This window comes from Notamacropus eugenii, chromosome 2 (genome assembly GCF_028372415.1).
Source record: "Notamacropus eugenii isolate mMacEug1 chromosome 2, mMacEug1.pri_v2, whole genome shotgun sequence".
Taxonomy (NCBI): domain Eukaryota; kingdom Metazoa; phylum Chordata; class Mammalia; order Diprotodontia; family Macropodidae; genus Notamacropus; species Notamacropus eugenii.
The window spans coordinates 222668316-222681211 of record NC_092873.1 but is presented as its reverse complement, the minus strand read 5'-3'; the positions used below and the strand labels follow the sequence as shown (position 1 = coordinate 222681211).

The following is a 12896-nucleotide window of genomic DNA, read 5'->3' as shown; positions in this document are numbered from 1 at the left end:
GTGTTTGGAGTATAGGGTGACCATATCTAATTCCAGTGGTCCAGCATCATCCCTGCATATCACAATATTCCTTTGAATTTTGCCTCTTCCCAATCCCATATAGATTCTCTGGAGGATAAATCAACCTTCTGGCCACCTTGTGTGAAACTTCAGAAATACTAGTGTTGAGAACCTTTCTCAGATTTCAGACTTTAACTCTGGTAAAGATTTAAAATATCTTAAGTTCCTTAAGTGGACCTGACCTTCTATTACGGATTAGAGGACACCAAGACATACTAGATCCAATTTCTTTCGTGAAGAAATGCCTTTTTACAATATCAGTATTTAAAAAAAAATACAAAATAATATACTTCTTTGAGTTTACAAGTAAGAACAAGTCTTGCCCTGTCTGTGTTGGCAGCAATGGGAGCACAGATTAATGCCTCTTTTGACACATGGGAAGACCAAAAGCTAGATCTGAGATGGGTTAAAAACAAGAATCCACTTCTGGATTTTAGGGAAACAAAAGATGATGAAACTGAATTCTGAATAAGAAAACTTAAACATTTCTAAAGCGTGGGAAACATCCAGGGAGCAAAAAGTTATACTCTGATTTTAGCTCCTTTTCCCAGAACTGAAGCACCAATTTTTATTTAAAGGAGCAAACATTCACCATGGAGTCAGCGTAATCTTTACTATTACCTCATCTTGCTGATTAAAGTCAAATATTTGGTTCCAAGATAACAGGACCCCTGGAGGCCCCTTTGTTTGACTTAAATCATAATACCTGTGATAGCCTGCCCAAAACACTAAAACAAGCACTGACTGATGTCGTCATCACCACCACCACCACCACCAACCGAATGCTGCCCATGTGGGTCTTGTTGCCTCTGTTTGTAGAAGGACCTAATTTTTGTGTGTTTTTTCAACTTAGGGGCATAAAAGAGAAAAGGAAAGAGAAAACCTGCCTTTCCACCTCACATCTGGCATCCGAAGAGCCCTGTCTCCGTCAAACCCCAAAACGAGATCATCAGCTCCCTCCTCAGTTTGGTAAGTGAAATGCTGGTGGCTCATCTTAACCTGAGAATCATCCCAGGTGGAGGAAACTGCCGTGTTCCTCCACAACTGAGCTCTTCTCTACAAGCTTTCTTATTCTTGGATTCACTTGTTTCCATGGCAGGAAATAGGATTGGGAGTGGGAAATCACCTCTTTTCTAAGGAAAACAAATTTTCAGCCACCTGTGCCGAATAAATAACTCAATAAGTAACTAAATATCCTTAACTCTTTCTTGGGAATCCACTGGGAAATACTGAGTTGCCCAGCTTCTGTGTTAAGCAGTGAAGAGAGAAGCAGAAATAACTGCCTCTTATCTCAAGGAGGACACTTTCTTAGGGAAGAGAAAATGTATATATGTGATTAGATATAAGAAATATATAAAACAAACGTAAAGTAATTTGAGGGAAATTCTTTTGGAGAGAGGAAAATGGAGCTCCTGGTCCAAAGGCTGATTCTGACATGTCTCCTTTCATGCCACGTTTCCTTATTTGTTTCCTAGGCACTCATCCAAGTCCTTGTCTCATTTGCCTGGCACACCCAGACCAACATCCTCCTTGTCACTTGGCCCATCCAAAGCTGCATCTGCTCAGGCGTGGCCCCCATCCCCTGGCAACATCCGGCCTATCAAGAAAGAAGTCCGGCTTGAGACAGAGAAAAAAGACCCAGAGAAGGAACCTGAGAAAGTAGTTGAAGCATCGTCATCGGAAGGCCAGACTCCTTCGATGAATGCTGAAGGACCTATAAATGAGGAAGGCTCACCTGCAAAGCCAGAGGCTGCTCCAGGTAAGTCTTTAACTGTCCCAGTGTCCACCACGATGGCTTTACATTTAGTAGGCACTTGACAAATGCTCCTTGTTTTGTTGTTAGACTGGTGCAGTTCAGGATGCCATTTCCCAGCCTACCCCCCAATCCTTACTTATGCTTCTTAGATCTATTTTTCAAATGGAGATGTTAAAAGAAAGGGCTTATTTATTCCTTTTGTTTTTCTAACTGGTTCTATGATTTTCATCTGTTTGGGGACTTCCTTCCCCCAATGCACATTGACACCTTTTCTGTAACTTAATGGTTTCAGAGAGTTTCTAGGGCACTGATAAGTTAAGTGACTTCCCCAGGATCCCATAGCCAGCATGTGTGGTAACAAAGGGTAGAGTGCTTGATGTTTTAGAAAGCAGTTTGACAACTTCTTCCAGCCTTGTTTAGTAACCTTAGGGTAGGAGCAGAGAAAAGGGTCGACTCAATGAGTCATGTTTGGGGAGTAAGAGATTAGAAGCAGCAGAGTGGTCAAGAAGATTTCAGGATCACAGAAGATGAGAGCTAGGTGGACCATCTAGTTCAACCCATCTACAGAAGGAATTCCCAATACCCAACAAGCAGTCATTTGGCCTCTGCTTCAGATCCCATATCCAGTGGTTTTAACAAGGGTTGTCCAGCTCTACCTCCAAGGAGAGTGAAGTGAACTCTTCACCTCCACACTTCTACAGGCAGCTCATTCTACTTCTGAGCAACTCTGATTGTTAGGACATCGTCCCCCTCCCCTTCCCACCACCTCCATATCAAGCCTAAATTTACTTCTTTGTAGTTTCTAGCCATTCTTCCTGGTTCAGTCTTCTGGGGCTACACAGGACAGATCTAATCCCTTCACAGGCTAGTCCTGCAAAATATGCAACTATCTTATCTTCTTTGAGTTTTCTTTTCTCCAGGTTAGACCATGCCTAGTTCCTTCAAGCTATCCTCATGTGACATGGCCTCAAAGCCCTTCACACCATCCTAGTTGCTCCCCTCTGCTCATTCTATAGCTTATCAACATCCTTCTTAAACCATGGGAGACCCAAAGGGAAGACTACAGATGAGGTCTAATGAAGGCAGAGTACAGAAGAACCATCACCTCCATATTCCTAGAAGATATGTCCTTGATACAGCACAAGATTACTCTGACCACATCACCCTGGTGATCATAGTGAGCTTGTAGTCTATAAAAATCCCTAGTTCTTTTTCACAGCAGCTTAGTGATTCAAAGGTGGACTGATAGTACGTTGTTGAAATGACTGACCTCAAGATCATGACTGTAAAGCAAAGGAAGTTGAACTAAAAAGGTGAAGTGTCTTGGAAAAACAGAAGAAAATGGAGGGACTGGAGGTCAAGAAGAGGGCAGAAGGAAGACCCAGGAGACATGGCAAAGGAAGAGGGAAAAGATACTGTGATCAGAGAGGCAGATACTAGAATTCAGTACAGTTGGAGGGAGAACAGTTTCTGGTGAAGGTGTGGTCTGAGTCATAATCATTGGCTTTGGTATTAGATAGACCCACACTGGAACCCCAGCACTGCCACATACTTACCTAGGTGAGCCCAGGAAAGTCACTTTATCTTTTAATATTAGTAGCATTGACAGCATCAAGGCACTTCTAGCTCAATCCTACTTCTAGTGACTGAGTGATATAAGATGAAGATGCCCTGGCTTAAGTGATCAACAAGCTTAGGTACCTCCTTGACCATATACATAATGCTGCCTTGATTCAACATGGAACTTGTCTTTGGTCCTTACTTCAAACTATGCTTTAGAACTTATTATAGACACTCATACAGAGGCTTAGGAAAAGGAATGGACACCTCACAAAAATGTGTACAAAAATTATCAAAGTTAAGTGGTTAGGATATTTTTTCTAAGTCCCTAGAGTCTTCCTTCCATATGATATTTCCAAGAGTGGATTTTCCATACCTTCTCCACTTCCCTCAGTTAAATACATGACCACAAAAGGAGGTGAGCCAGTCAGGAATGAAGGATGGACAGTCCAGGTACTGTACAGGGAGCCCAGAGATACTAAGAAGAAGGTCCAGGGTATGATGAAAGGGCTGGATACAATGAGAAATAGGGGATCTTTAGCCTGGAGAAGAGAAGATTTAGCAGGGGAGATAAATACTTGCTCTCAAGTACCTTCTTGAAGGGCTTTTTACCTAAAAGAGGGATTCAGCTTGCTTTGTATGTGATTTCCTTGAAGCCAGAAGGGAAAGTTAGAAGAAATAGGCAAAAATATGGTTATAGCCATTCATAAGGAAAAAATTCCAAAGAGCTGTCCAAAAGTAGAGCTGGCTGCCTCAAAAGATTTCCTATCATTAAAGAATATCAAGTAGAGGCTAGATAACAATTGGATGGGGATGTTATAAAGGGAATTCTTGGAACAGATGATCTTCCTTCCAAAACTGAATTTTCCAATAATACTATAGACATTGTGAGAATATATTTACATATGTATGTTTAAAATATATATGTATATATGTGTGTATACATATATGTGTGTATATGTATGCATATAAAGAAAAGGAGAAAAGTAATAGAAATAAACATTTATATAGCACTTACTACATGCCAGGGTAAGAGCTTTACAAATACTCTCTTATTTGATCCTCCCAACAGCCCTGCAAGGTAGGTGCTTTTATTATCCCCATTTTATAGTTGAGGAAACCCAGGCAGAGGTGAAGTGATCTGCCCAAAGTCATACAAGATAGTAAATGTCCAAGTGACCTACTGAATGAGGTTTTAATTAATCAACAAACATTTATTAAAAATCTACTATGTGCCAGGCATTCTGCTAGAAGCCAAAGATACCAAGGCAAAAAGGAGTTTACATTCTAATAGTACATGCACATGTGTAGGTATATACAAAACAAGTCGAAGATAACTTGGGTGGAGGAAGGAGAGACAGTAGGATCAGCTACAAAGGACAAGGAAAGACCTTATGTAAAAAGGCCTTATTCTTGAGCTCAGTCTGGAAGGAATCCAAGAATTCCAAGTGTTTGTCTTGTCCAGGCTGAAAGACAGCTATTGAAAAAGTGTAAAGATGGGAGATGAGATGTTTTATGTACAGAATAGCCAGAAGGCAAGTTGTCTTGAATCATAAAGTGCTTAGAGGTGAGTATAGTGGGAAACCTAGGCTAAGGTCCATCTCTGCCATTAGCTGGCTATATGACCTTGGGTGAATTATTTAACCCCTCAGAGCCCCAGTCTTCTTATCTATAAAACAGCCATGATAGACTCATAGAGCTGTAAGAGATTTTAGAAGTAATCCTATAGTTTCCCTGTCAACCTCAGAAGATTACTGTGGGGATCATGAGATAGGACAGTGCTTTGACAATTATAAAGTGCTATAAAACATTATTATTGTTGATGTTGTTCATTTGTTTGCATCTTTGAATCTGTCTTTGTCCATACTGACAGCGTCCCAAAGCTGTCAATGTAAAAGATTTTGGATTATCTGCTATTTTGTCTTCATTGTCTTCTGTTAGCACAGAGAATCGATTACAGTTATGAAAGTTTTGGGAATCAGTTTCATATAGTAGAACGTATTTGATAGGTCCAAAATTAAAGTATAACTTGTGTTTACTTCTGGTAATCAGGATTTAGGTTACATGCTCTTCAAAAATGAGTTTTTAATATTCTTAAAAGTTATTTAAACTTTTTATATGAAATTTAAATTTTATATTTCCAGATAAGGGTGATTTAAATCCTCATGTCCTATGATGTCATTTTCCTTCAATTTCTTTTTGAAGTTGCTAGAAAGCATAAAGTAGAGGGTAATCACCTGAGTAGCTGCTTTGTTAGTTTTCCTATTTGCTAATTCAATATGATCAATGTGTCTCTTAAGTAGGAAAAAATGGAAGGGTTGTATTAGGTTTCATAAACTTGAATGAATGAAGCATTTATTAAGTACTTACTAAGTACACAGTATTCTGTTAAGCACGGGAGATACAAATAGAAGAAGGCAATTTCTGCTTATAAAGAGCTCTCAATCCATTTAGAAAGACAACACATAAGGAAGACTTCATCTGCAAGTCAGATGGAAAAGTCCCATGGTCCTTAGGGTACAGTGGCAAATATAGTAATGCCTCTTTTGAAGTTGTTCTCATGTCACCGATCAAATCACATCAAGTTTCTGATGTTGAACCATTAGGTAGTGCCAAAGATTTGGGTAATAAAGACTTTCTTCCTTGGGTCTTCCATAGATATAACAATTTGTGCACCTGCAAGAGTGGTTACTAGGTGGCATTTCCACAGGAGTTGTTTCCTAGGATGATGGCAGAGGATTGGATGTGCTGTCTTTCCTAGGGCCTTTAGGTTCAGGATCCTGAGCTATCTCCATTTAGGGTAGAGGGAACTGACTTTGCTGCTTCAGCTAGGCTGGCTTGCCAGACTCATGAGTGACAGTTGTTTGGCAGTTGTTGAGGATGGTCAGCCCTTTCTCCACAGGAGATAATGGCTGTGAAGGCTAGGCTGGAAGCAGGACCAATAGTCTGGTGGGGGAGGGTGCTGCCATTCCTAAGGCTCCTGTTGGTGACAGTTGGTTAGCAGTTGCTGGTGGTAATAAGGAAGGTAGGTTCCCCTCTCCACGATGATTTCTCCCCTTCTTTATAGAGCTTTGGGGGTTAGTTGGAAGCAGGTCTGGGTCTTTGAGGGGACACTGCTATTCCCAAGGCTTTTGGGCTCAGGGTTCTGGGTTGTTTCTATCAGGGTCTGTGGGAAGATGGTGGGCAAGGTGATGGTTGTTCTGCTTGTCCATCACAAGTTACCTCCTGTTTTTCCCCCAGGGGTTTTGAAGTGGCAGTTGTTGGGGGATAGGTGGCCCCTTCTGCACAAAAGCCATTTGCCCAGATAGCGGCTCTAAGTACTGAGCCAATAATAGGATCAGTGGTACTGTGAGTAGTAATACTCACAGTAAAGAAAATGTGCATAAGGTTACAGACTGTAAAAATGGCAACTACTGTCAAATTTTTGTTATGCAAATGGAAATCCTGAGGGATTGAGGCTTGTTTGTGGCAGAAATAGAAATAGAACCCTTAGCTCTCCAGTTCAGTCTCCTGTTTTATTGTGTTGTAGCTCTAAAATTATTCTGTATGTGATGTTAGGGATAGGGACTGGGCCTTTGGGGACCTCCCAGTGAAGAAACTCCCTCCACCAATTTAGGCTGACTCCTCTGAAACTCAGTGTTAGTGAGCTGCCTAGAGCACTGAGAGGTTTATTAATTCTTTTTTTTTCACCCTAGAAAGAGTTGGACTTGTCTTATTTGCGTATCCATTCCTTCACCAAACATTTAGAAGCAACTAAGTTGCCTGTTGAATAGAATATTTCTTAAATTAGAGTTAGGAAGGTCTAAGTTTGAAATCTACTAAGGCAAATTGCTTTACCCTCTTTCCAACTCTGTTTCCTCATCTACAAAATGAATCGTTGTGAGGACTGAATGGAAGTATAGGTTAAGTACTCTGTAAACCTTTAAGTTCTATGTCAATGTTAGTTATTACAATTTATCCAGTGCTGTCTAAGTATAGATATACAAGACAATGGAAAGGTTTATAATCAAGTAGGAGAAAGTTAGATGAACATAAATCAATCAATAAAGCACCTTTTATATTCCAGGCACTGGGCTAAGTACTGAATAAGACTGGTGGATATGGAATAAATGAAACAATGGTAATAAATAAAAATAAAGCAAAAGCATTGTAAAGTGTTAGACTGTCAACCTATAGGGATGACTGTGGACCTAGGACAGGTAGGTGGTGAGGCAGAGTGCCAGCCCTAGAGGCAGGAAGACTCCTCTTCATGAGTTCAAATGTGGCCTAAGATATTTACTGTCTGGATGACCCTGAGTAAGTCACTTAATCCTGTTTGCCTCAGTTTCTTCATCTGTCAAATGAACTGGAGAAGGAAATAGTAAACCACTATAGTATCTTTGCCAAGAAAACCCCAAATGGAGTCCTGAAGAGTCAGACATGACTGAAAAAAATTGGCAGCAAAACTGTGGCCCCAGCCTTTTCTAGGTTGTAACAAATCTGATCGATTCACTGAATGTTTGACAATGAGGGTACTATGTTTCTCAAAGCAGTACTCTAAATTTACATACTGGTGCCTTATGCACATGGGTTTATTCTGCTTAAATCCTTTGTATCAGCTCAGCGCCTCCATTGCACAAAAGCTATGCAGTTCAAAAATTCTGATGTGGACATGAGTAGAACTCTTCCTTGCTTAAATGCTTGGTTAAGAGAGAAATCCAATTTTCCGAGATATCCAGAATTTTATCCAGAATTTGCAGATTTTATTTTTAAAACTGATTGTTTCTGTTCCATGCTGTGTCATTTAGGTTGAAAGCATGTATTAACCCACTAATAGACTCCTGTTACGGGGGGTGAATTGCCAAGTAGTTTTGTGTAGATATTACAGAGATTTGCATGCCAGGGAAACATTTGCAAAGCAGAATCAGAATTTGATTTATCTAAAATCCATTTTAATAAAACTCAGTGTTGCACTAGAAAGAAAACTCTGCTGTCTTTGGGCTGAGATAACACAATCGAAAAGTTGAAGATCATCACTGAGTTGCAGTTCAGAGTTTTAAGGGACAAAAAAAACCATTCTTGTAGGGGAGGGAATAGGAAATGCTCTCTCAGTCCTTTCCTGAAGGGTTTCAAGATATCTGTTGCTTCTTTTGCCTATTTTCAAATCTGAGTCTAATGATGAAGGATAATAGGGAAAAAAATTAAAACTGCCACCAGGATTCCTGAGATATTTCTTGGTCATTCTCCCCAATATGCCCTTTGGCAAATTTACTCAGCTTCTATGCATGTGATATATCTTTTTCTGCAAGTTACCGCAGTACTTCAAGCATCAATGATTTAATAATCAGTTTGGGTATTCCCTCCATTGAGGAAGATTGCAACCCCTCTGTGGCTACATGTGCCTTTGTGAGTTGCTGAGGATGAGGCACATGAAACATACAAGCATGCTGGTGAGGAGACTTTCTGAACTTAGCTAGAAAGATAGGCATCAATTCTTACCAGTCAGTAAGTAAGCATTTATGATTACTTGAAGCCTTTCTTGCTTTCTAGAACTTAGACTTTGCTGGGATATACTTTGAGGACCCAGGGTCACCAACATCCCATGATGAAGCATTGGGATGAGACTTTAGAGGGGAAAAGTATAAAATCATATACATGCACACACATGCATACATATGTATATGTGTATATGTATACACATATAACAAAATTATGTGATATATAATAAAAGAACAAAACCATATATAATAATATATAAATATATCTATATATTATAATAACAAAGCCAACATTATTGAGATGTGGGAGTCTGTCCTTATAAGTTGCATTGAAATAAAAGAAGGAAATTGAAACTGGAATCCATCCTGGAGCACTAAGAAAGGTGGGGTGAGTAGCGGTCAGTAGGGAGATGTCCATTTGTTATCTATGGTGTTTCAGGGCAGTCTTCACTGCTTGTGTGGGCGTAGTCACATAAAAGTGAATATGCAAAGAGTCATGGTGTTCTGCCCGCCTCCCTGCCCCCTCCATGCTCACCAGAGTGAGTTAGGAGGGGATTGAGCCAAACCACCAAGCCAAGACTGTCTGCCTGTGTTTTGTTTCCCACTTAGGGTATTCCCATGGTGGCCTGGAGAGCCCAGTGGAGGTATTAACATTCACATTTACAGTTCTCAGCATCAGAAGATGCTAGAGAGAGATTAAGGCATGAAGGGATGTGACAGTGAGAGGGTGGATAAGTGACATAAAAAGAAGTGTTGCCAGAGGGGAAAAAAAAGAATCGAATGCTTATTTATGTGGGAACGCAGTGAGAGATGAAAAAAACAAGAAGGTAGTGTGTGCACGTTCATTTGTTCAACAAATACTTATTCCCTCTTCAGCCTCTAAGCATGTGTGTGCTGGGTGCTTATTTTTCCTAAAAATAAAGAGACACGATTTCTGTTTTCAAGAAGAATACAGAATGCAGTCAGCAGAAGAGCTTATAGTAAAGTGAAAGTAAATGACAAATAATCCTAGATGTGGGGGAAAGATATTATAATATAGCTAATGTTTCTAGAGTGTTTTATAGTTTGCAAAACATTTTACAAATCTCACTTGAGCATCATAGCAACCATGTGAGGTAGGTGCTATCATTATCTCCATCTCACAGATGAACAAACTGAGGCTAAGAAAAGCTAGGTGGTTTGTCCAGAGTCACAAGGCTGGTGGGTGTTTGAGGCAGGATTTGAATTCGCATCTCCCTGAGATGACTTCTTGTATCCTCTATACCACCAGCAACCACAGGGCACACTAAAGTTGATAGCTACCAGAGATGACATGATGCTAGAACCTCACTGTGACGTGTGATTTGATCATAGATAGTGTAGAGCAGTGATGTCAAACTTATATAGAAACAGATATCACCAGGGCCATTAAACAGTAGAATTAGGATCCCTGTGGGCTGCATATTGACTTAGGAAACCATGCAGTTATGTTATGTATGTTCTATTGTATTTTTATTTTATTAAATATTTCCCAATTCCATTTTAATCTAGTCAGGGACTCAGTTGGTTGTGTTGCTAGCAGCCTGGGGGCCTCCTTGTCTTTGACATTTCTGATGTGGATACAACATGGATCCATACTGGATCCCCAATTTCCTTTTTCATCTTATATTGGAGCATGGCCTCTGGACTCTTGTGTAGGGGATAGGAGGGTACAGTGAGTAGTAAGGAGTTTCTTTTTACATCTCCTGTGACTCTAGCTTGGCTCTGGTGAAAGAACCTTGAAATTTGAGTTGTTGGGTGTTGCTTGTTTCTCAGTCAAATGAATGGAGATGGCGGTGTGGGATCCACATATGTTGTGTGCTCTTTGGCCATACCCAGCTCCTTCCTGGTAACAGCATGAGAAGTAGGAAGACAGTGCCTCTTATTCTTGGATCATTATGACATGATTCCAGTTATAATGTCTCCATGGCAAGAATGCTAAGGATTATTATCTAGACCACAGTAAATTAGTAATTATTAGATATCAAACTGAAGATCAAAGAAGAAATGAGAAAATGGGAAATTATCTTCTACTCTGTACAGTTCTGTACCTGATTGAATTGTTTGCAAATAAGACCTTGTTTAAGGAAAAATGAGAAATGTGTGTGTTTCTCAAGGAGCCTTTTTTTTGTTATTTATTGGCCAGATACAGGGATAAAATTTTGCAGCAGGTCCTCAAAACCTCACAATCTTCATTTACCATTTTCTTTTAGGACACCGAATTGTAAACTTAGGGTCTCTGGGCTGTTTGGTCCATTTTGTTTTATGGGATTTGTCTCCATTGAATTCTATTCCTTTGATTGAGCAGCTGCTCCAGCATCAGGACCATCCCTGCCATCCACCGTACCCTCTTCTGGCTTGGGGAAGACCTCTGCAGGGACCACTGACCCAGAGGAGGCCACAAGACTGCTGGCCGAGAAGAGGCGGCTAGCTCGGGAACAGAGAGAGAAGGAAGAACAGGAAAAGAAGGAGAGGGAAGAGCTTGAAAGGTAAAAGGGCAGAGTTGCTTTTTGAGTAAGGGTCTGCCCTAAAGTCACATCTGAGCGATTAATGGACTAAGCCTTAAACACTGATATAAACTAAGTTTTAAAAAGGAAGAGATCAGGCATTTACATAGTGCTCTAAAGTTACAAAGCACTTTACATGTATTGTGTCATTTGATCCTTACAAAAACCTTTGAAGGGAGGTGCCATTATGACCCCCATTTTACAGATGAGAAAACTGAGGCTGGGATTGTTTAAATGACTTACTCAGAGTCATGCAACTAGTGTCTGAAGCAGCATTTGAACTCAGGTCTTCCTGATTCCAAGTCCAAGTTAGCTACTTCAGAAGTATTAATAAGTAGTATTCATTTATCCATTTGGTATTTTTTTTAATATATAAAATAAATACAAATTGTCTTCCTATAAAGAAACTTCTAACTTACATGGAAAAACTTAAATGTTCCATTCCCGTGGCAGTTTGCTCAGACATTATCCCAAGATACCAATGAGTTAAAGTCAACAAATTCATTCCTCATATAAGCTAGTTAGCTTGCCCCTGTCCCATAGGGAAAGACTGTCTAACTTTGGCCAGGAATTATGGAAGTGCCTAACCTTGGACCCCAGCATGGCATAGTGTAAGAAGTGCTGACTTCAGGTCAGCAGACCTTAGCTTCAAAACCCAGCTTTGACACTTTATCACTTAACCTTTTGAGGCCTCAGTGACTGAAGAAGCATAGAATTAGATAAAGCTCAACTTTGAAAGACAGTGCAATCTCTGAACCTTTGTGACCTCCTGCAAGGTATATCAGGGAACCTGTTCCCTTTGGACTGCCAGCCACATCAGTAAATTGTCTTTGTGATAAACCACCGCCCAGTCCTCCTTCAGGCGACTTTTTGTCCTGTTTATTCCTAGGAGGAAGAAGGAGGAATTAGCTCAGAGGGTAGCTGAAGAAAGAGCTCGTCGAGAGGAGGAAGCCCGAAGGCTAGAGGCTGAGAGAGAGCAAGAACAGGCCCGGGAGAGGGTAGAACAGCTGCGCCGGCAAGTGGAAGAGCGAGAACGACGAGAAAAAGAAGAAATGGAGCGGGTGCAGAAACAGGTATGTGGGCCCTAGGAAGGGGAGGCATGTTTTCTGTTTTCTTAATTTGTTTATTTTTAGCCTTCAACATTCACTTCCATAGGTTTTCAATTTTCTCCCCCTCTCTCCCCTATCACCCCCCCAAGACAGCCTGCAAACCAATATAGGTTCTACATATACATTCCTATTAAACATGTTTCCACATTAGTTGTTGTATAGAAGAATTAGAATGAATGGAAGGAACCATGAGAAAGAAAATAGTTTGTTTCACTCTGCATTCAAGACTCCATAGTTCTTTCTCTGGATGTGGATGGCATTTTCCATCACGAGTTCTTTGGAAACGTTTTAGGTCCTGTGAAGGGATAAGTCTATCAAAGACATTCCTCACACACTGTAACTTTTACTGTGTATAAGGTTCTCCTGGTTCTGCTCATTTCACTCAGCATCAGTTCATGTAAATCTTTCC

General features: G+C 40.4%; 1 protein-coding gene across 5 annotated transcripts in view; it reads left to right on the top strand.

Annotated features, from left to right (window-relative positions):
* The window catches only part of MAP7 (microtubule associated protein 7), a 229222-nt gene that overhangs the window by 195421 nt on the left and 20905 nt on the right, over positions 1–12896 (top strand). For all 5 annotated transcript variants that reach the window (XM_072637682.1, XM_072637681.1, XM_072637678.1 and 2 more), the window contains exons 9-12: positions 914–1029; positions 1536–1819; positions 11180–11360; positions 12268–12451. In XM_072637682.1, coding sequence (XP_072493783.1) covers positions 914–1029; positions 1536–1819; positions 11180–11360; positions 12268–12451 — 765 coding nt within the window. The remainder of the gene's footprint in view (positions 1–913; positions 1030–1535; positions 1820–11179; positions 11361–12267; positions 12452–12896) is intronic.